The sequence below is a fragment of the Trichomycterus rosablanca genome, chromosome 20 (genome assembly GCF_030014385.1).
Source record: "Trichomycterus rosablanca isolate fTriRos1 chromosome 20, fTriRos1.hap1, whole genome shotgun sequence".
NCBI lineage: Eukaryota > Metazoa > Chordata > Actinopteri > Siluriformes > Trichomycteridae > Trichomycterus > Trichomycterus rosablanca.
This window is the reverse complement of record NC_086007.1, coordinates 6,725,936-6,748,314: the sequence shown is the minus strand read 5'-3', so window position 1 is coordinate 6,748,314 and position 22,379 is coordinate 6,725,936. Positions and strand designations below refer to the sequence as shown.

Genomic DNA, 22,379 nt, shown 5'->3' with positions numbered 1-22,379 from the left:
ACAGGGAGAACATTCCAAACTCACAGATAGTGACCAAAGGCAAGGATGGACTCAGATACTGAAATTCCACTCATGTCTACCTGTAACAAACACAAGTTATTTACCTAGTACTAAATTAGCCTGCTACATATAAGGGACACCAGAAGTGCATGAAGCTATTCCAAACTGGACTAATGAACTTGAGTTTGGTTCCTTGGCCAGTGTTTGATTTATTAGGCATTTAAAATACAGAGTAAATATGACCAATGAGACATGGATTTTAAAAATGTATTTACAATACAAACATATTAGTACACAAAATAGTCTTGTGCAAAAGTTTGGACACCCATGGTCAAATTTATTGTTTTGCTGATTTGCTAAACAGAAGTAAGTTAATACACCCTCAGTGAACAAATGTTTTATCTGAAATTTGTAGTGCATAATTTTAATGCATCTGTTGAATTTTCCATACTTGGAAAAAATGTGCCTTATTATTTGCTTAAGTGTGCTCCTGGAATAATTGTGTCTACTCTTAGAAAATATAACAAAAAATTAATTTGACCAAGGGTGTCTAATTTATTTTGCATTAGCCTATAAACCTGCCAAGTAAAAATGTAGTCTGTATGCAGTTGAATTGCACACTAATAGGTAACCTAATATACACCCATTGTACACTGTGTTTATTAATGGAACAGGGTAGCTCATAGCATGCCTAGCATTCTTCTAATGGGATGGCACAAAATGCTTTATTTTAGTATTATGAGTTTCAAAAAACTCATAATTACAGCCAATTATAACAGATTTACCAAAAGAAACAAGAATTGGGTGGAATTAATTTTGCAGTCATTGTTGCAGTGTTACTGCCATTTTAACAATGTTAACATATTAGAACTTATAGAACCAAATAGAAATACCAACTTCAAAAAAAGGTTTTTGTCCACCATAAGCACAGTTCAGTTCCACAAACCACAGTACCATGGCCCGAACAGTGAGAGTTCTTCAGCTGTTGCTTAAAGTCTCTGCCAGGCTCATTCAGCTCAGGCCTGTATATGAAAGACGTATCGCTCTCAGTGTTCAGCCCAACTCCTCTCGAGCTTTACCCTGTTTGCGAGGCATTTTCTTGCTGCTGCTGTCCTCCAGCTCTTTGTTCTTGTAGTAATGAGGAGCCACTTCCAGAAGCCAGCCACTATCTATCTCAATAACCTGAAACAGACAAGGTAACGTAAACAAAAAATATATAAAGACAAAATCTAGTGTTTGTGTGAAACGTGCAAACATGTCTTCAACCAGCAGTTGGTTTATCAACCAGCAGTTTGTTTTATCAACCAACCTCCAACCAGCAGTTTGTTTTATCAACCAACCTCCAACCAGCACTTGGTTTTATCAACCAACATTCAACCAGCAGTTGGTTTTATGTGCACAATGCATCTATTTAATGTAATAAACATCCTAATTTAGTTATTAGAATTTTAACGTCATGTTTTACACACTTTGGTTACATTCATGACAGAACAGGTAGTTAGTGGCTACACTAACACAAAATTAATCAACTCAAGTTTTAATGTCAAACACAGTCATGGACAATTTTGTATCTCCAATTCACCTCACTTCCACATCTGTGGGAGGAAACTGGAGCTCCAGGAGGAAACCCACGCAGACTTGGTGAGAACTCCACACAGAAAGGACCCGGACCACTCCACCTGGGAACTGAACCTAGGACCTTCTTGCTGTGAGGCGACAGTGCTACCCACTGAGCCACCGTGCCGCCCCATCATGAACTATAACTACACATATTAACTATGCTGTTTTAATTAGCCCTAATTTAAAAATCATAACTCATATTTTAATAACATAATTAATATAATAATAAATAAACAAGATAAATAAAATTCTTGTGATTGTTATTAAAATACTGAAAACATTTTTTTTCTTCGTATCACCCATATTTTGTGTTATTTCTATCTATGTGAAAGGAAAAGTACAAAATCTTTAAACTTTCACCTGTCTCATAAACTCCTTGGTGGTAAAGACCAGCTCATGGTAGATGAGCCACCGTGGCTGTTCCTCAAATAGTGAGCTGTTGGGGTGCACATACACTGTCTGCTGATGTTTCACCGTCTTATAGCCTCCCTTACTGAGGCGAGCTGTGTGGTAGAAATAACCCGCTGTAATCGCCTACAAGACATAAGAAGGCATGTTGTTAAAATATTTCTGAATACAGAAACATGCAGGCCTTTTTTTTTTTTTTGCATTTTCCTCTCGCTTTGCAAGTGTATGAGAGCTTGTTTATTGCAAATAGTGCAGGTCACCCTGTTAAGGCAGCCACAATGTACAAACCACACAAATCATGCTGCTGTTGTTTTTCAGATTACCTTTACTGGTAATGCATGTTTGTGATATCATTCAAAAATGCAGCCTTCACACAAGCTATTTGCCAGCATGAACGAGCAGTAGTTATTCTTAAAATAAAGTTATTCACTGATTCACTCATAAATGACTCCACACTAAAGATAAAGTGTTTTGGTTTAATTTAAATAGAAATAAAAAGCAATTTAAAAATACTACAAAGCCCTTCCAGATGCGAGATTTAGTGCTGACACATAAGTGATAAAGTAATATATGCATTTAAAATACAGATGAAGTGAAAGATTTCAAACTTGTAAATCCCCTCCAACTAAGCGTTTAAGTTGAGCAGTGCAGGAAGCTGTTCAGAACATGTGGAACAACATTCCTGATGTTGCTGTGACAACAAATGATGTAATTTTTAGTTTTCACTGAACCGCATGTGTGCAGTATCTGATGTGTAAAATAAAAAAAAAACATCTCACACACACACACCTTTCAAAGAACTGTGTGTGTGTAAAGATGACAAATCTATGCGCAAGGGCTAAAGACGTTTTAGAGTTTACAACACAATCTGCAATCTGTCCTTTGTCATTTTGATTTGAAGTGACAGCACAATCAACAGCTGACGTTCCAGCACGTAACATGTAAAAAGTATTTGGGCTGCTCCTCTGTGCTAAAAAGATCATGCAGATACCTTGCGTATGCAGACGTTGTCACCATTTGCACTGCACACTTCCACCTCGATTCTATCCATCAACCCCTCCAGTTGCTCCCTCACATCTCGCGCTCGCCTCATTGAGCGGAACTGAATAAAGTTTTCAAAACACCACTGAGTGGAATAACCACTCTCCACCCACTGTAACACACATGAAAGGAAAAAACAAAATAATTTGAATCTTTAATGTATACATTTAATTTGTAATGACCTTTAACAGAAGTAATGCCTTGGGTAAAGCTCCATGATTCTGGCTCAAATATAACAATGAATATTTTCTGTAATATTTTCTCATTTTTGTTATCCGTTTATTTACATAAAATTTGTAGCTTTATTCATTATTTATCCTTGTCAAGGATTCCCTGGAATCACTGGCCACAATCCCCTACCTATGCAGATGCCTAACAGGTTGATAACGCCAGAGAGTCGAACTGCAAATACCAGTGGTATTAGGCTACTGCAATTTACCGCTGTGCAACTTGAACGCCCTTAGCTAACTTAAAAAACAAATAGTTTAGCTGTGAATCAGCATTTTTACATTAATGGCTTTTTTTAACATTGTACATTATTATAATGTGCTTATTAAAAAATTATCAAATAATAACCAAGTCATATTTTTATTATGTGGTAAAGTCATTAAATATTTTAGCTATCGTCATTGCATGACGTATGACACACTGCAGTTCCAGCTACAACAGGTACAACCAGTTACATCAGTCAAAAACACAATGGCATTTGACAGGTATAAGAGAGTTCAGCTTTTAAAGGCAATCATAAACACACCAAACACAAGATTTTTCACCTGTGAGTATACGTTAAGTAGCATTAGATGATCTCCCCCTGGCACCACAAAGTTCATTCGGGCATTGTCTGCATGCACCACTTTATCTTTGGGCCGGTAGAAGATGGCGTTGTTGACAGATAACATTGCACCAATGGTTAATACCTCCTCAGAGCACTTATATCTGGAGAACAACAAAAATGGGTTGACATTTAAAAATGTTTGTAAAGGGAAATCTTAACTGTTTTTTAACTTTCATAAATGTCAGCATTACTTACTGCTCAGAAGCTAGGATAATTTTACTCAGCATGGGGTCCACAGGAAGCTCAGCCATCCTCCTACCCAACTGGTACCATCAACAGAGCAAAGTTACTCATGCTATAATTTACAGACACTTAACCATTACAATTATTAATTAGTCCCTCTGAAAAGGAGTAGCTTGTTAAATAGCAGCTAATGACCAGGTGTGCAAACTCTGTAAATGAGCTACATGACACATTATTTATTGTAACATTAATTACCCTTACTTGGACTAATCTGCTTACTATAATTTATTAAAGGTTATTATTATAGAGTCTCTCAAAATTTGTGCCCTTGTCATTGAAAACATAACTTAACATAAGTTTGGTGTGGAGAATCTCCAGTGGCGTGCACAGAGCCCTGACCTTAATTCCAGTGAATACATCTGGCATGAAATGGAACACGACAGTCAGGCATTCTTGGCTAACAAAAGTGCCTGACTTCATAAATGCTCTTTTGACTAAATGGGCACAAGTTTCACAACAAAGACCTTATAATCTTGTAAAAGCTTTCCAAAAATAGTAAAGGCTGCTAAAGCCATAAATAGGCAACTTCAATTAAATGTCACTGTTTTTGGATTTGGAATAGCTATGTGTCCACAAATGATCATATAGAGTAGCAGTAGTTGTAAATGTGCTAAAACATTAATGACAAAGATGTTTATATGCTTATTTACCTTAGTAAGTTCTCCAAGATGGTTAAGGGCACCAAGGGCATATAGCTGCTCCAGAGCCAGAACTAACGTTTCATGTGGAGGAGGGTCCATGAAGTCAAAATGAATCAAATCATTTATACCTGTTAATTAGAAGTTTTCATATTAACTCATAAATGTGACACTGTGTTTAAACATTGCCAGAATTTAACATTTTAGGGTAAAATAATGTTATATGAAGGCTGACTTGCCTGTTTGTTAGGTATACCTACAATAACATTTATTCTTGACTGCTTCCCTTTGCAATCTATGCATGATTCTGTGTCGATCAGGGGAATGGCACCACCACAACACCACCACTGATACATACATTTGGCAGACACTTTTATCAAGACTTTCAACAGATACAGGACACTACAAGAATATGAAAGTCAGGGCCTTTCTTAAGGGCCCAACAGTGACAGCATGGTGGTGGTGGAACTCAATCTCAATCAATAGTATGGTACCCTAACCACTGAGCCACCAATGTTCCAGTGACAACGACATTAAAGTGGAATGCTAGCGTGTTTTGATGTTAAAATGAATCATACACAGCAGTGTTTTTATAATTTCAACATCAGTGTCAGTGCAGAGATGAGCTACAAGAGCTACAAATAATCTATAATACACAATGTAGAACAGAACTGTTGTCTTTAACAGTTCTCGTATTAACTGTGTCAGCATAACAGACAATACCATGCCACTAACATGTCAACGATCCATCACCAACAGTTCAGTGGGTGCATTTGCATCCATACCCAGACTCTTCAATAGCAGGACTACATTTCCCAGGTTGGTTCTTTGGATCTCAGGCACTGTGCTTTCCTCCATCTCATGTTTGAAGGCCCAGGCTGTGTAGAGCCTGAAACATTTGCCAGCAGCTACACGACCTGCTCGGCCTGCCCGCTGATTGGCTGAAGCCTGGAGGAAAAGTCACATAAAAACATGGAAATAAGCAAATCGGGCAATTATTGTTGACAGCAATGACCAGATGAGAAAAACCTGTAGAATATTTAAACAGCATTATACAAGCAAATATACACCTGGAACTTACTCATTAAACTATTCACCTAATTTAGAATCAGCAAGGCAAACTACAGTATTTTATTAAAACAAATGGACTGTGGCTTTTTAAATCATCTATTTCTATCTCGATCTGCCCTTTAAAAAAGCACAAACACACACAGAACTGGACTGGACAGAACGAGACCCCTACATTTAGCTATTAAGCATTATTAAAAAAAAAAAATTGTCAAACCTGTAATAACGGGAGGAAGAGTGCCTCCAACTGGCTGCTAATAATAAAAGCAGCTAAGATTATGTGGACACCACGTAGAGAAAAAAATACACTATTCATACCCAAAACATGGATTTGGCATTGGCAGTACTATGCTAAACTAGTTTGTTTTCCAACAAAAAGAAACTCTGGTTTGTAAACTTCACCCGTGAACATGGTGTAACAATCAGAGACTCCATCCCTGTTCTGGCGTTGTAGCTCTTTTGTTTGCAGAAACCTGGGTCAATCACATAGATGATTCCATCAATGGTGAGGGAGGTTTCAGCTATGTTTGTTGCTACCACAACCTAAAACGTAAAAAAATATGTAATTAATTAAATACACAGCAATATGATTTCCATTGAGAGTAAAATAGAATTCAGTTAGCTAGCTGTGATACACTATTGTTTTTATATACTAGAAAACCCACTTACCCACCCAATCACTTTCAATACAAAGTAGACATATTGAAAGTCCCTTTGGATAAAAGAGTCTGCTAACTGTAAATGTAAGCTGATTTGTTGATTTAAAACTGTCATAAAGGCAGAAGCGTAAGCTTTGGGGAAATTACCTTGCGAGCTCCGGGTGGTGTTGGGTTAAATATTTTGGCCTGCATGTCAGAGGGCAGGTTGGCATAAATGGGGAGGACTAAAAGCTCAGAGATCTTCGAGCCAAGCCTTCTACACCTCTCCTGCAGCAGCTCACAACAAGCCTCAATCTCTTCCTACCACAACCAAAAAGAATGCAACATTTAGATAAGAACAGTTGTACTTGAAAGCATGACACTAAAGCTCAACAAGATTTTAATGATTTAACAAATAGTGCACCAGGTAGTTACTCACCTGTCCTGTGAGAAACACAAGGATATCACCAGGAGGCTGTGTAACATGAATCTGTAGTACTGAAACCACACATGCCTCCAGATAATCAGCCTCTGGAGCCTGGAGGACAACACACAAATATGTAATTATTATCAAACTCACCCAATTTGAGGACAATAAAAAAGAAAGACGTTATTAAGTAATTCCACAAAGCGAGACAGTCATACACTGTTGCATTAAAAGAAATGACTACAAGCAAAAATTATGTAGAACCTGCCTTGGTGTAATAAATGTCCACAGGAAACCTGCGTCCAGGAATTCTAAAGACAGGCGCATCGTCAAAAAAGCAGGAAAACCGTTCCGTGTCCAGAGTGGCACTGGCCACTAACACCTTTAAATCAGGCCGGAAACGTGCAATGTCTTTGATCAGCCCGAACAATATGTCTGTGTGTAGCGTTCTCTCATGAGCCTCGTCAATGATGATTACACTAATGCGGAGAGAATAGCACATGGACAAAATTAGACGAGGAAGAGTGATTCAAGATTGTGATTGAGAACTGTGACCTCAAGCCACAACAGTGAAACTGTTTTAAGGCACCATGGTTAAAGCAATAGGTATCAATTAATTAATTTAATACTTTTAACAGATTATTCAAAATACTCCAGTGTGACATTACCTGTAACTTGCCAGGTCAGGTTCAGTAAGAAACTCTCTAAGCAGCATTCCATCGGTCATGTATTTAAGCACAGTGCGTTCAGAGGTGCAGTCCTCAAAACGAATGCTGTAGCCCACCTAAGGTGGAGAACACATTTACAAACCATTAATAGATGAATAGTTTCATTCCTCATCAGCTTGACATGCATTACATGTACACTTTGTCTTTTGTTCTAGTCTCTGTGGAGTCAAAAATATAAAAGATAGCAGAAAATACAATTCTTTTTACCTTAACTTTTAACAATTATTTTATTTTTAATTTAAGTCTTACCTCATTTCCCAACTTAACTGCCACTTCTTGAGCCACTCTGGCTGCTACAGACATAGCTGCAACTCTTCGAGGCTGGGTGCACCCAATCTTCATTCCTCCTTTAGTATAACCCTGATAAAGCAGCACATAATTTTAACACAAAATAGGCAAAATAGCATCTAATTAATAAACATTTGGACAGAGTTTGAAAAAGAAAACTAGAGTTCTACAGTTTAAATTCTACGCGGTGATTATCGACCTGGACTGCAGTCCAAACAGGAACAATTATCACATGGTCGGATTCGTTGCCGCTGTACAACCTCTGCCACCTGGCTGAGGTGCCTGCATCAGTGATGGATGATCGATTGGCATGCAAACAGGCACAAATTGGCTTTATTTTCTGCTGTACAATTGCGACCTCTTCTGTCTGGCCGAGGTACCTGCACTAGTGCTGGATAATTAGCACTTTGACTGACCTGCAACTACACAGCTCCACATATCTTCTTAAACACTGATAGGCCTTGGCCACCCAACAACCTGCCAGAGGTTTATGGCCTGTCCCTACACATACCACTGTTGGGTACTAATTATGGCTGCCTGTGAGCAGCCATTACTGTGTGGAAGGTCATGAAAGAATATGTAGAACACTTGAACCCTTTCATCTGGCCATAGTGTTCTGGCTCTTATAAGAGTCACTCAGGTCTTTATGCTGGCCATCTATGGCGCATTTAACATGTGTACAATGATTACCTATTAGCCCAAAATTGACTGTATCCCTGACCGTAACATGTACAGTTGTTAAGAAATGGGCCTTGTCATGCATATTGTGGAGGGTGGTCCTAATGTTCTGGCTGGTTATTGTTGGATTAATGAACTGATCTTTGCTACTCACATCCTCCATGAGGTACTGAGGAATCTGGGTTGTTTTACCAGAGCCAGTTTCCCCTTCAATGACCAGGATCTGGTGGTCTCTGATAGCAGCAAGTAAATCTTCTCTGTAGGGAAATACAGGCAGACTGCGTCTCACCTCCTGAAGGGACTGCTTCTGTTTCTCAGCCTGAGAAAGCTCAGGTTCAACATTCTGTCAGTGATTAGAGGGGAATAAAATCTGGATTAGACAAGATTCATACTGATGTATGATACAAACAATGTGCACGGTGAGCCTGATGTGCTCAGGTAGCGGTTGAGTGATCTATTATGCTAGTCCACCACAGCCGAGATCCAGGTTAGAATCTAAGTGGTGCTATCGGCCAGTCCGTGTCTGCACAGGCATGCTTGACTATGTCTGGGGGGAGAGAAGGGGGGTGATTGGAAGAGGCACTGGGATCGACTGATGCCCGGTTAATAGAGTTAAAAGAAAAAGTAAAACTGGAGTACATAACATGCCATACTGTCAGCAAATGTAATTAGAAATAAATTTTATTTTAACAATGTGTTGGTTTATGCTATTAAATGCAATAAATTCTTTAATTTGGCACCCACCTTTTCAGAGAGTGTTCCCTTCATGGTAATAGCAGTGCTCACAAAATTAATCATCTCATCCTCCTCAAGCACTAGCTGGTACTTCTCCTTCTCCTCCTTTATACGCCGCTCTCTTTCCTCTTTGGCACCAAACTGCAGCATTGCAGTAGCAACCCGCGCTTCCTCCCAGCGCCCCTGCTCTCCTCCACCTTCTTTAGGGCCCTCATCAAGCTCCAGCTCCATGTCCCTCTGAGGAATATCCTAAATCACATTTTACAAAGATGAGCCTACACATAATTATAACTGTAAGAAAATGTACATTATTTAAAGGTGATACATAAAAGAACAGGTTGATATCAGACTTGTTCCATGTCACCTTGTTACGTTTTTCTTCTGGCATATAGTATCGGTTTTTCCTCTCCTCCTTCTCCTTTGCTCCTGCTTTTTTATAGTCTTTTGCCAGGTCTCTGATCTTTTTCTTGTGATCCAGTTTTTTTCTTTCACTGTCAGTGAGTTTCTCACTGGAGAACAGGTATTCCTCATCAGCAATCTCAGCCTCTAGATCCTCCAGCTTCTCCTGCTCACGTTTGGCCAAATATTCCCGCCGGGACTGTTTCCGAAGTTCAGGGACCTGTGGGGTGAAAAAAGGAGTGAAAAAGTGTTTAATGCCATACATAACATCAATAGCACTGTCCATGATGTAAGCAGAATTAATTTGTTAGAGACCTAGTAAATGTATTTAAAAAAATCATTCGAAGTGCACATTTTTTGGTCTCAATATTATGAAAAAATGGAAATCTCTGTAAACACAATGAAACAGAACTGTGGAAGCGATCTGACATCAGTTCAAGTTCAGTGTCAAGCACGGTCACAGGCAATTTTTGTATTTCCAATTCACCTAACTTACATGTCTTAGGACTGTGGGCGGAAACCGTAGCTCCTGGAGGAAACCAACACAGACACGAGGAGAACATGCAAACTCCACACAGGTGGTACCAGTGTGTCGACTAGACAGCAGGAGTTACAGCTGCACATGTAATCATTGTCTGGATGTTTCTTTATATTTTTTCCTTTTGAGCCGCTCAGGTGGCGCAGCGGTAAAAAGAAACGCGCTGCAACCAGGGCTGGATTCTGAGAAGCGTGGTATCGAATCCAGCCTTGCTTTACCGGTTCGAAGCTGAGTGGCTATATGAGCAACGATTGGCCGGTTGCTCATGTGGGGGGTGGGACAAAGAACCGGATGTGGGTCTCTCTCTGTCAGAATGCGATTGCGTTCTCTGCCGGCTGATTGGAGGCGCTTACACAGAGATGGGAGAGGGTGCCCTTAGGGTGTGTCTCTCCGCATGCAACGCTAGGTGGCGCCAAACTCGTCAATGTGTGGGTGGCAAAGATGCATCTGGCTGCTGCTCGTGTTTCGGAGGGGATACGGGTTAGCTTCAATCACCTCCGTCAGGGCAGGGTTCGGCATAGACAGAGAGGAAGCACGATGCTAATTGAACAATTGGATGCGCTAAAAGGGGAGAAAAAGGGGTAAAAATTTATTTAAAAAAAAAAAAAAAAAAAAAAAAAAATATATATATATATATATATATATATATATATATATATACATATATATTTTTTTTCCTTTTGCATTTTCCCTATTTGGGTAAATCAGAAGTAGTGGTGGTGCGTAAAAAATCAAACGAGAATATGAGCATTGATTATTTTACCATTTTTTTCTGATCTTCTTCAGCCATCTTCAGTCTTTTCTGTGCCTCCTCATATGCCTGAGTAAGAGACCATTTCAGTTAGACAACCAGATTTCTTCTGTCACTTGTACAAAGTGCCTTAATAAGGAAATCTGTAGAACTTAAAGCAATCTTATTAGTTCCTCTACCTTTTTGTCATTTCGTTCAAGTATGTGTCTGGTCTTGTCTTTGTCCTTCTGTTTTACACGCTCTGCAAAGGCATCCCTCTCTTCCAGATCTTGCAGTCTTTCTCGCTCCTCTTTCTCCCACTCTTCCTCATCTTCCTCTTTCTGTGTTGTCCTTGAATCATTCGAAAGGGCTTTGGAAGTGCTGTAGTGCAAAGTAAGAAAATTAAAAACATAAAAGGAAAGATGAAAAGGTATAGTCTTCAATTTTATCAACAGTAAGATGAATATGTACATATGAGGAATAAATACCAATAAGCCAAAACATTACAACCACCCCCAAAAATGTGTGGCTCATCAGTGAAAACTACAGAATTATTGGTGTCTGGAAATACTCATGATGCAATAACAATAAATAATGCTAGTGAAGAACAGTAGTGTTAGTATTTTAGAAGTTTATATATAGAGCTGGTCATGTGTGACCAGTTGCACTGTAGCCAGTAAATGAAATAGTGTGTACATGTCTGGCTCTGTCTGTTATGCCTAACCCTTAGAAAATACTTTTTTTTTTTTATTTCAAATTGTTTAAATTGAAAATGTTTTTCTTAAATGTAGATAGAATGAAACGGAAATGTTCTAAAAAGAATCAACTGTACAAATTGTACTGTATTTTGGATTAAGCCAATAGACGTGTTTTAGCCCTGGTTTTTATTTGATGACAACCTTTAAATGTCACCAAATCATTTAGCATTCAGTTTAATCTTTGTGAATATGGAAGTACACATTACATATCATTTGTATATCAGGTATGAGAGCTAAAACTTCATATTCTGGCTTTTTAAGTACATAGCTAAGCAAGTCCATATGTTAAAAAAAGGTGTTAAAGTGCATTGAAACGTAATAAAGCTTGAATTGTTAACCAAAAAAGATATCAAGCAATGATTTCCATTACAAAACATAACTGTGTAAGAACCCACTTCTTCTTCCTTTCATCCTCGCTGGATGAGGAACTTTCATCTCTTTTTCTGATGTGTTTTCTCTTCTTCCCTCTGTCCTTGTCTTTGCTCTTCTTGCCTTTGTCTTTGTGCACCTCTTCATCACTGTCACTGTCCTCCAAAAGAGTGTAGGTCCTGTTCTTCCTCTCCATCTCCATGACCTGTCGCTCTAAAACCCTTGAAGCTTTCTCCACAACCTGTTTCTTTGGAACCTGACCAGAACAAAAGTACAGATCAAACATCCAAGCTGAAACACACAAAAAACCATGTTGTAGGATTAGACAATCCGTACCTTGTTGTATAACTCCTGAGCAAATGCTGTTATTCTCTGATCGATATCAATAGTGCCAGTCTGTTTTAGCCTTTCCACAAAGTCCTGTGGGGCAGAGGATTTCCGTGCCAGGCCGATCATGAACTGGGCTACATATCTGTCACTCAGGCCCAGGATGTCATGAAGCCGGTCGCTGACCCACTGCTCCAGATTAGCCATGCTGAACACAGCCTGACAAAGCAAAAGACACAGCAAAATAAACATTGTAACATTGAACTACTGTTACAGATTCAGTAGTGTATGTTATGTGGAGTACAGTAGATTCAGTAGTGTATGTTTTGTGGAGTACAGTAGATTCAGTAGTGTATGTTTTGTGGAGTACAATAGATTCAGTAGTGTAGAAGTTGTGGAGTACAGTAGATTCAGTAGTGTTGGTGTTTTTGTAGTACAGTAGATTCAGTAGTGTTGGTGTTTTTGTAGTACAGTAGAGTCAGTAGTGTATGTTTTGTGGAGTACAGTAGATTCAGTAGTGTTGGTGTTTTTGTAGTACAGTAGATTCAGTAGTGTATGTTTTGTGGAGTACAGTAGATTCAGTAGTGTATGTTTTGTGGAGTACAGTAGATTCAGTAGTGTTGGTGTTTTTGTAGTACAGTAGATTCAGTAGTGTATGTTTTGTGGAGTACAGTAGATTCAGTAGTGTAGAAGTTGTGGAGTACAGTAGATTCAGTAGTGTTGGTGTTTTTGTAGTACAGTAGATTCAGTAGTGTATGTTTTGTGGAGTACAGTAGATTCAGTAGTGTAGAAGTTGTGGAGTACAGTAGATTCAGTAGTGTTGGTGTTTGTGGAGTACAGTAGATTCAGTAGTGTTGGTGTTTGTGGAGTACAGTAGATTCAGTAGTGTATGTTTTGTGGAGTACAGTAGATTCAGTAGTGTATGTTTTGTGGAGTACAGTAGATTCAGTAGTGTAGAAGTTGTGGAGTACAGTAGATTCAGTAGTGTTGGTGTTTGTGGAGTACAGTAGATTCAGTAGTGTATGTTTTGTGGAGTACAGTAGATTCAGTAGTGTAGAAGTTGTGGAGTACAGTAGATTCAGTAGTGTTGGTGTTTGTGGAGTACAGTAGATTCAGTAGTGTTGGTGTTTGTGGAGTACAGTAGATTCAGTAGTGTTGGTGTTTGTGGAGTACAGTAGATTCAGTAGTGTATGTTTTGTGGAGTACAGTAGATTCAGTAGTGTATGTTTTGTGGAGTACAGTAGATTCAGTAGTGTAGAAGTTGTGGAGTACAGTAGATTCAGTAGTGTTGGTGTTTGTGGAGTACAGTAGATTCAGTAGTGTAGAAGTTGTGGAGTACAGTAGATTCAGTAGTGTTGGTGTTTGTGGAGTACAGTAGATTCAGTAGTGTAGAAGTTGTGGAGTACAGTAGATTCAGTAGTGTTGGTGTTTGTGGAGTACAGTAGATTCAGTAGTGTAGAAGTTGTGTAGTATAAAAGATGTTAATCTAAAGGTAGTTAGGTTGTTGTTGAGCAGTATACAGCAGGGTTAACTTTTGTATACAGCCAAACTGGATAACTGCTAAATGTTAAACGCAGTTAGCTGTTTACGTTCTTTATATCCTAAACATGTTAAAACAAAGCCTGCAGAAAAAGTAACCAGGCAGCAACAGAATATTCACACTATATATATTATAAAACTGTAATAATAAAACAAGTTCATGTTACTCACGTTAGCTTCTGCTACACACACTGTCTCCCGCGTTCACTTCCGTTGGTCCTGCAACAACACGACACAATAAAAGTCTCTATTCACTACAGTCGGTATAAAGCTGATTCACACAGCATACTACCGCACTAACTAGTACTCCAGAGTAGTACATAACCCTTATGTTTATGCGAGATAAGCATACTATTTAGAAGTAAAGTATGCTGTACACAGTGAGAATAAGCACATGGATAAATACTAAAATAGTATATAAAAAAAGTGTTTATTAAAAAAAACACATTTTTGGACGACATTTATTGTAATAATACATTTAATATTTAAAATAATAATTTTGATAAAGACTTTTTAAAAAACGTTTTTAAACTTTTTTGTCTAACGTGATTATTGACCTCACATTCAAGTTTTGTTTGGTAAAGCATGTGTTTTTACACATATACATAAAATAATAACTTCCCTTTTATTATTATGATTATAATAATAATAATAACAATTATTATTATTATTATTACAGAAACATTATATGACTTGTTTTAAAAATCACATTCGTTTACGGTTGTTTATGGCTATATTCTTGCAAAATATAATGCAGATACTTGAAATAACATTTTATTTAAATGCTATTTAACTCATTCAAGAAATTATAACGATAAAACAAACAAATAAATAAAATAAATAAAATTGTTATTGTTTTATTACGACTACTAGCCTACTAAAAGAAGTAATACAATCCTACTTTTATTTATTTATTTAAGAATTAATTTAATAAATTGCGTCCTTAGTTATTTCAGTATAAACTGCATCTCATGTTGCTGTACGCAGGTCATGAAAAAATCCGGTCCAACATAAGAAATAAATAAAATAACAGGGTTAAATAGCTGCTATAATGTCTGCTGTGGGTTTATATTCAGAGCCTATAAAAAGGTGATAGATGTGCAAAGAGAGAGAAGGAAGTGGCCTTTCTCTAACCACAGCTTACTAGAAGAGAAAGCAGTAACACAAACTACCAGTTAGTTTTATTATATGAGACACAAACCCGACATTCAACTGCTGCTGTTACTGATGCTTTATAATTATTTATAATTAGATGTTTGAAGGCTGGGCCTGTTTACCTGAACTACCTGTGTTTATAAAACAGCTTCACTATCGTTGTAAATTTATTGTGCTGCTTTAGGAACATTCAGTCCAAGATGAGCATTAATTTACTGAGTTGTTTGATTTTATGTTTTGAATTTGTAACTGCTGCTGGATATCGACCTGTTATCATCGTTCATGGATTATTTGATGGACCCAGACAATTCACAAAGCTGTCAGAATTTATCACTCAGGTAACAAAAGAACTTGTTCACCATTACTGTTAATAAACTACCTGTTTTAGTATTGATTTATGCTAAGTTTATGTTTGCTTAACACGTGTGTTTGGTAAACTCAGCTCCATCTTTTTTAAATAAATGCTAATAATAACTTATTAAAATTATTTAACTTGCTAAGCTTCGTTTCATTTGTTTCTCTTGTGGAACAAACTGGAAGCCTTTGTATTTAAAATATTGTATTAATAGAGCTGCTAAATGTAAACTGTGAGTTGTGTTCTTTGTTCCTCTGTGATGTGTAAAACAAACTCAAACAAATGGTGCATAAAGTGATCAATTTAATTTAAATGTTTACAAATACTTTACAGTAAGTACATTTAACCTTTTTATATAACTAACATTACAACATATGTTTTAAAAAGCTATTTTAACATTGTATGTAATAATATTTTCAAATTGAAATAGAATATGGGTGGATTGTAATTAACGAGCTATGTATTCATTTGTGCAGTTATTCTGAGATTAATACTGTTGTGTGCTTAAAAAGAAAGAATTATAATTTTTAAAAAGTCTTTGGAAAGTAATTGTTTAATATATATCTATTATTAATTAAATGTGTGAGTTGCTGAAGGTTACATTTAGATTTAAAGTAAGAGTTTCTGTAAATGTAAGTCAAAGTAGGTAACTTAATTACTTTTACACATTATATCCATTAAGTAGGTCTGAGTTTGTCCATCCCTATTCATCAACAGAGAAGTGGACTTCTGTTCTTTTGTATGTATTTAGTAGCATCTGACCATATTTTTTAATTTATTACATGCCTTTATAGTGAGGGTGCTTTTTAAGGGTGATTGTTCCTCTATTTTTATTTTCATTTTTCATGTCACCTTGACCAATGACACTGATCAGGATAGTGCAGTTATGTAAGATGGATAAACAATGAATGTATTGTTCAAGTAACCAGTGTCATGTTAACATCACACTTACAGTGTAAAATGCATGAATTAATTGTATTAAAAAAATTTCATACTGATCCAGTGTTTTAGGCCAATATTGAGTTCCCATCTATGATGACCAGCTTATGTCTGCTAAATTGCCATTTAAGGAGATTTTCTCAAACAAGATTTCCTTCTCTGGTAAACTCACAATACTAATAAAGAAAAGTGATATGCCACCTGGAGTTCTGTTTTTCTAACTTTCAGTTCAAACATGAAACTAACCATCTTCTCTTTTCCAAACAATGTTTCTCAGACTCACCCAGGTACTAGTGTGACCACAGTAGACCTATATGATGACATGTCCAGTCTGAAGCCACTGTGGGAGCAAGTGAATGGTTTTGAAAAGGTTGTAGCCCCCATAATGCAGAATGCCAAAGACGGTGTCCATCTTATCTGTTTCTCACAAGGTCTGCTATTCTTTATCATCTCACCCTGTTTGCTTGGTTTGCTGTTTAGTGTAAATACTGTTGATGGACTCCTGCTATTAGAATTTGACACCAGTGTATGCTGATTGTACAGGTGGTTTGGTATGCAGAGGACTTCTTGCAAAGCTTTCCAAACACAATGTCCACTCCTTGATCTTTCTCTCATCACCTCTGTCTGGCCAGTATGGAGGTCAGTATAGAACTGTATAATAGTCAGGGCTTACGTCCTGTCTCTGCTTGTCACTGTAGCAACATCCTCTCTTACTTCCACTTTTCTATTTAAGTGAATATAGTTTACACACTCACAATATGTAATTGGAACCATATTTAAGAGTACATGTACTGTACATTGTTTGTACAGACCCATTGTCAAAAACATTGTTACAGTAAGTAATATGCAAACAAAAGCAGAAAACTCTCTTTTCTGAACTGTCTTTCACATGTATGTATTTGGAAACAGCAAAATGGATATTTACTTTATTACATTATTCTCTTCAATTCTTTTTGGAATTGGGGTTATATTTGACTGACCAACCATATAAAAATTTAATGAATTGAACGTGCTTGTTTTTATAGAAACTTCATATTTGAAGAATGTGTTCCCAAAATGTCTAAAATCAAAGATTTATCACCTGTGCTACAACCACTTAGGACAAAAGATCTCAATCTGCAACTTCTGGAATGGTAAGAGGCTAGACTAGCTACTGTCTGATCAAGTACTATACACCACTCACCTAGTGTATTAGGTACATCTACCTATAGTATATACCAAAACTATTTTTCATGCACAATATATGTGTCAACTGAACACTGTTCTTTGGTGTTCTTAGCTTTATGTTATTGGTGGAGCAATATTCCCCACCCAGAATTTCCATCAAAGTGTTTAACAAGCCCAACAACAGCTACACCTGCTACACTAACACAAGTACAACACAACCTAGATACCACAACCCAGAATCCACATATCATTAACATGTTGAGTCATTGCACTGCCACAAATGAAAAAACATCTGGTCAATGGGGATCTTAAGGGGGGTCCTTTTTTATTAATAAATTGGGTACAGATGGTGACAAAGTGTACAGAGCAACAGATGAGGTACAGTCAGTAGTCCACCCACAACATTCATCTGTATAGTAGGGGTAGTTGATAAAATATTTATTTTTATACGTATACAGGTGTGTATCTAAAAAGTGTTCATTAAGTGTTTATGTACAATTGATTTTTTTATATGCTATACCCTGCTAGATCCACACCAGAGAGTAAGGTATCTGCAAAGCAGCAGTTATCTTGCTTTATTAAACGGAGAGAGCAAGCATCCTAATTTAACAGGTAACCATTCACTGCAAAATGCTTGTGAAGTAAACTGCTTTACAAACTGATTTAAAGAAAAAAATGTGAGGCCAAAATCTATTGTAATATATAATTTTTTTGTCTTTAGAATGGCGAGAAAATTTTTTGAACATTAAAAAGTTGGTGCTGATTGGAGGACCAGATGATGGCGTCATTACACCCTGGCAATCAAGGTATAAGTTTTAAAATCGTTTATTTTAATAGTATGTGGTTACATACAATGCCTTTATTTATCATAGTTGTATTAAACCAATCACAGATTGAAGCTCTCAGAATGACGTACCCATTGTGTGTGATTTTAAAACAATATCACGCCTCAGCTGCAGAGGGCGCACTCGCTCCTCACTAACCTTATTTTACACACGCCAGTTCACCAATACTTCCATCAAACTTCACATTTATGCAACTGTAAGATACAGTGACCTTAAAATTTAGACGTGGCATAAAATATATGGCAGAGATAATAAATACATTCGACTCTGGTTTAACCCAGTGGTTTGTAGAACTATTATTACTTGAGTGAATTATGAATGCATGTATGGGTATTTTACAGCTCCATGAGAAAATGTCTAGAGCCTTTACAATATTTAAGTACCATCTTAATATAGTCCAGTGTGCTACCAGCTTTATTTTAAAATTCTAAATTATTCCCTAGATATGAGTGAGTAAGTGGGTGTGTCTAAAAACTTTGAAGACACTTAAGGGTTTATTCTTTGTCAGTATGTATTGTCCATATCGGTCATGGAATAGGCTCTGGATTCAACTAACTATTTTATTAACACAATGAAACCAATGTGACAATACATCTGTAGCATATTGGGCCTAACAATGGTTAGATAGGACAAAATCTTAAGGATTAGTTTAAAGCTTTTAGACTCCTTTTTGTGACAAAATATAACTTATCCTCCACACTTTCCCCATGTCACTTCTTTTAACCTCTACTCATCCACTGAGCAGTTTTTGATCCTCTCAGTGTTAATGATACCTTTGATATTCCATTACCCCTTAAATTTTGTCTTTCATATTTGTTTGAAATCTGTCTGTTTGACTAGAGACCAGATGTATCATGGGAAACTTTTATCTTCTTTTGATTCTTTCAAAATGATTTTCTTGGATTTGCATTTGTTTTGGATTGTGGTTGTGCTGCAGGATATTTTCACATTTTATGATTTTTTTTCATCAGTTAAATTTTTGGACATTCTGTTTAGTAAAACAAGAGTAAAAAATACTATACATTTAATTATATAATTTTTACATTTCAAATGCCACAGGGAATGCAAAACATTTGCACTTATCTCGATGTTTTCTTCCAACAGTTTATTTGGATTCTATAACAGTGATGAAAAAGTGGTTGAAATGAAACATCAGCAGGTGAGCTGAAGCACAAATTTAATGCACTTAAAGAGTGATGAACCAGTCTGACACCAGGTACAGTGTATCACAAAAGTGAGTACACCCCTCACATTTCTGCAAATATTTCATTATATCTTTTCATGGGACAACACTATAGACATGAAACTTAGATATAACTTAGAGTAGTCAGTGTACAGCTTGTATAGCAGTGTAGATTTACTGTCTTCTAAAAATAACTCAACACACAGCCATTAATGTCTAAATAGCTGGCAACATAAGTGAGTACACCCCACAGTGAACATGTCCAAATTGTGCCCAAATGTGTCGTTGTCCCTCCCTGGTGTCATGTGTCAAGGTCCCAGGTGTAAATGGGGAGCAGGGCTGTTAAATTTGGTGTTTTGGGTACAATTCTCTCATACTGGCCCACTGGATATTCAACATGGCACCTCATGGCAAAGAACTCTCTGAGGATGTGAGAAATAGAATTGTTGCTCTCCACAAAGATGGCCTGGGCTATAAGAAGATTGCTAACACCCTGAAACTGAGCTACAGCATGGTGGCCAAGGTCATACAGTGGTTTTCCAGGACAGGTTCCACTCGGAACAGGCTTCGCCAGGGTCGACCAAAGAAGTTGAGTCCATGTGTTCGGCGTCATATCCAGAGGTTGGCTTTAAAAAATAGACACATGAGTGCTGCCAGCATTGCTGCAGAGGTTGAAGACGTGGGAGGTCAGCCTGTCAGTGCTCAGACCATACGCCGCACACTGCATCAACTCGGTCTGCATGGTCGTCATCCCAGAAGGAAGCTGACGCACAAGAAAGCCCGCAAACAGTTTGCTGAAGACAAGCAGTCCAAGAACATGGATTACTGGAATGCCCTGTGGTCTGACGAGACCAAGATAAACTTGTTTGGCTCAGATGGTGTCCAGCATGTGTGGCGGCGCCCTGGTGAGAAGTACCAAGACAACTGTATCTTGCCTACAGTCAAGCATGGTGGTGGTAGCATCATGGTCTGGGGCTGCATGAGTGTTGCTGGCACTGGGGAGCTGCAGTTCATTGAGGGAAACATGAATTCCAACATGTACTGTGACATTCTGAAACAGAGCATGATCCCCTCCCTTCGAAAACTGGGCCTCATGGCAGTTTTCCAACACGATAACGACCACAAACACAACCTCCAAGATGACAACTGCCTTGCTGAGGAAGCTGAAGGTAAAGGTGATGGACTAAACCCAATTGAGCACCTGTGGCGCATCCTCAAGTGGAAAGTGGAGGAGTTCAAGGTGTCTAACATCCACCAGCTCCGTGATGTCATCATGGAGGAGTGGAAGAGGATTCCAGTAGCAACCTGTGCAGCTCTGGTGAATTCCATGCCCAGGAGGGTTAAGGCAGTGCTGGATAATAATGGTGGTCACACAAAATATTGACACTTTGGGCACAATTTGGACATGTTCACTGTGGGGTGTACTCACTTATGTTGCCAGCCATTTAGACATTAATGGCTGTGTGTTGAGTTATTTTCAGAAGACAGTAAATGTACACTGCTATACAAGTTGTACACTGACTACTCTAAGTTATATCTAAGTTTCATGTCTATAGTGTTGTCCCATGAAAAGATATAATGAAATATTTGCAGAAATGTGAGGGGTGTACTCACTTTTGTGATACACTGTATCTGTATCCTGCTGGGGCTATTATGATGTATTTATGCTTTATTTTATACAGTTAACATGGTGTGTCATTTTATTACTCGGCAGTAAAGTGTGTAAAGGTTTGGCTCAGTTGTTGTAAGTCAATAAGGGATTAGTTTTGTGTTTAGACAAATATTCTGAGCTTTTATATTAGTATTGAAAATGAAAATTATAAACCTTAATTCCAGAAATGTTGGAACAGTATGTAAAATCAAAATACAAAGCAGTAACTTCTTAATCCTTTTGGACCTGTACTTTGGCTTTTTGATTCTATCAGCATTGTTGTTTTTTGTAAATATGTGATCATTCTGAAATTGCAACACCCTCCAAACAATTAAAACCAGAAACATTATTAGCATTTTACAGATGGTCCTATATCGTCATAAATCTAATATTTGTGCTAAAATAGTAATTGTTCTTTCTTTTTTTTTTTTTACTATAGTGGTACCAAAATGATGTATTTGGTCTGAAAACGTTGGACTCTGAAGGTGCTGTGGACCAGTGTGTAGTTCCCGGTGTCCGTCATATCTACTGGCATTCAAACTTCACAGTGTACAAAAAATGCATTGAAAAATGGCTGACTTAAGTGCCTAAAAGTCTTATGCAAAGGTTCGAACACCCTGCTGAAATGTCATGATTTTATTATCTAAACACATTTCCTACTAAAAACTTCTTCATACATTTTCCTGCACAATTGTAATTTATTTGCTTAATTTAACAAAGTGAAACAGATCTTAACTTTTTCTTAAGCTTAACTTTTGTTTAAACAGTTGCATAAAAATGTAGATATCAAATATGATTAAAATTAGTAGTGTCGTAATGTTTGTTACATAAAAATCATTATTAAAACTGTATGTAAACTGTCTATTAAAGGTGACGTGCATGGTAAAGATGCATAAATACATGTTTTTAATACTGGACTCATTTAAACCTGCTATTAAAGATTAATAAAAATGTGCAAAATATTTTGTGACTGTACTTTTTCTTATCCTAATACATCTCACTGTTTAATTTTTGGCATCTATCAAGCCATGAAGTCGTGACCTGTACTATGCCTGCAAGCACAAACAACCTTGATCT

General features: G+C 37.4%; 2 protein-coding genes across 2 annotated transcripts; one reads left to right on the top strand and one right to left on the bottom strand.

Annotated features, from left to right (window-relative positions):
- Positions 1–100: 100 nt before the first annotated feature.
- Positions 101–14,227, bottom strand: dhx16 (DEAH (Asp-Glu-Ala-His) box polypeptide 16). Its single transcript, XM_063016219.1, has 21 exons — positions 14,179–14,227; positions 12,478–12,687; positions 12,168–12,397; positions 11,215–11,395; positions 11,048–11,104; positions 9,712–9,966; positions 9,357–9,596; positions 8,767–8,955; positions 7,896–8,006; positions 7,587–7,702; positions 7,187–7,397; positions 6,931–7,029; positions 6,660–6,812; positions 6,256–6,396; positions 5,571–5,733; positions 4,798–4,916; positions 4,100–4,167; positions 3,843–4,005; positions 3,020–3,181; positions 1,981–2,154; positions 101–1,182 (listed from the first exon to the last, which is right to left on the bottom strand). Exons 2-21 carry the CDS (start codon positions 12,673–12,675, stop codon positions 1,054–1,056), a joined length of 3,159 nt encoding a protein of 1,052 aa, XP_062872289.1. The 5' UTR covers positions 12,676–12,687; positions 14,179–14,227; the 3' UTR covers positions 101–1,053.
- Positions 14,228–15,362: 1,135 nt separating this feature from the next.
- On the top strand, positions 15,363–22,067 carry ppt2a.2 (palmitoyl-protein thioesterase 2a, tandem duplicate 2). Its single transcript, XM_063017334.1, has 8 exons — positions 15,363–15,500; positions 16,734–16,887; positions 17,000–17,095; positions 17,482–17,589; positions 18,152–18,235; positions 18,345–18,429; positions 19,573–19,627; positions 21,742–22,067. The coding sequence occupies exons 1-8, from the start codon at positions 15,363–15,365 to the stop codon at positions 21,883–21,885; spliced, it is 864 nt and encodes a 287-aa protein (XP_062873404.1). The 3' UTR covers positions 21,886–22,067.
- Positions 22,068–22,379: the final 312 nt, after the last annotated feature.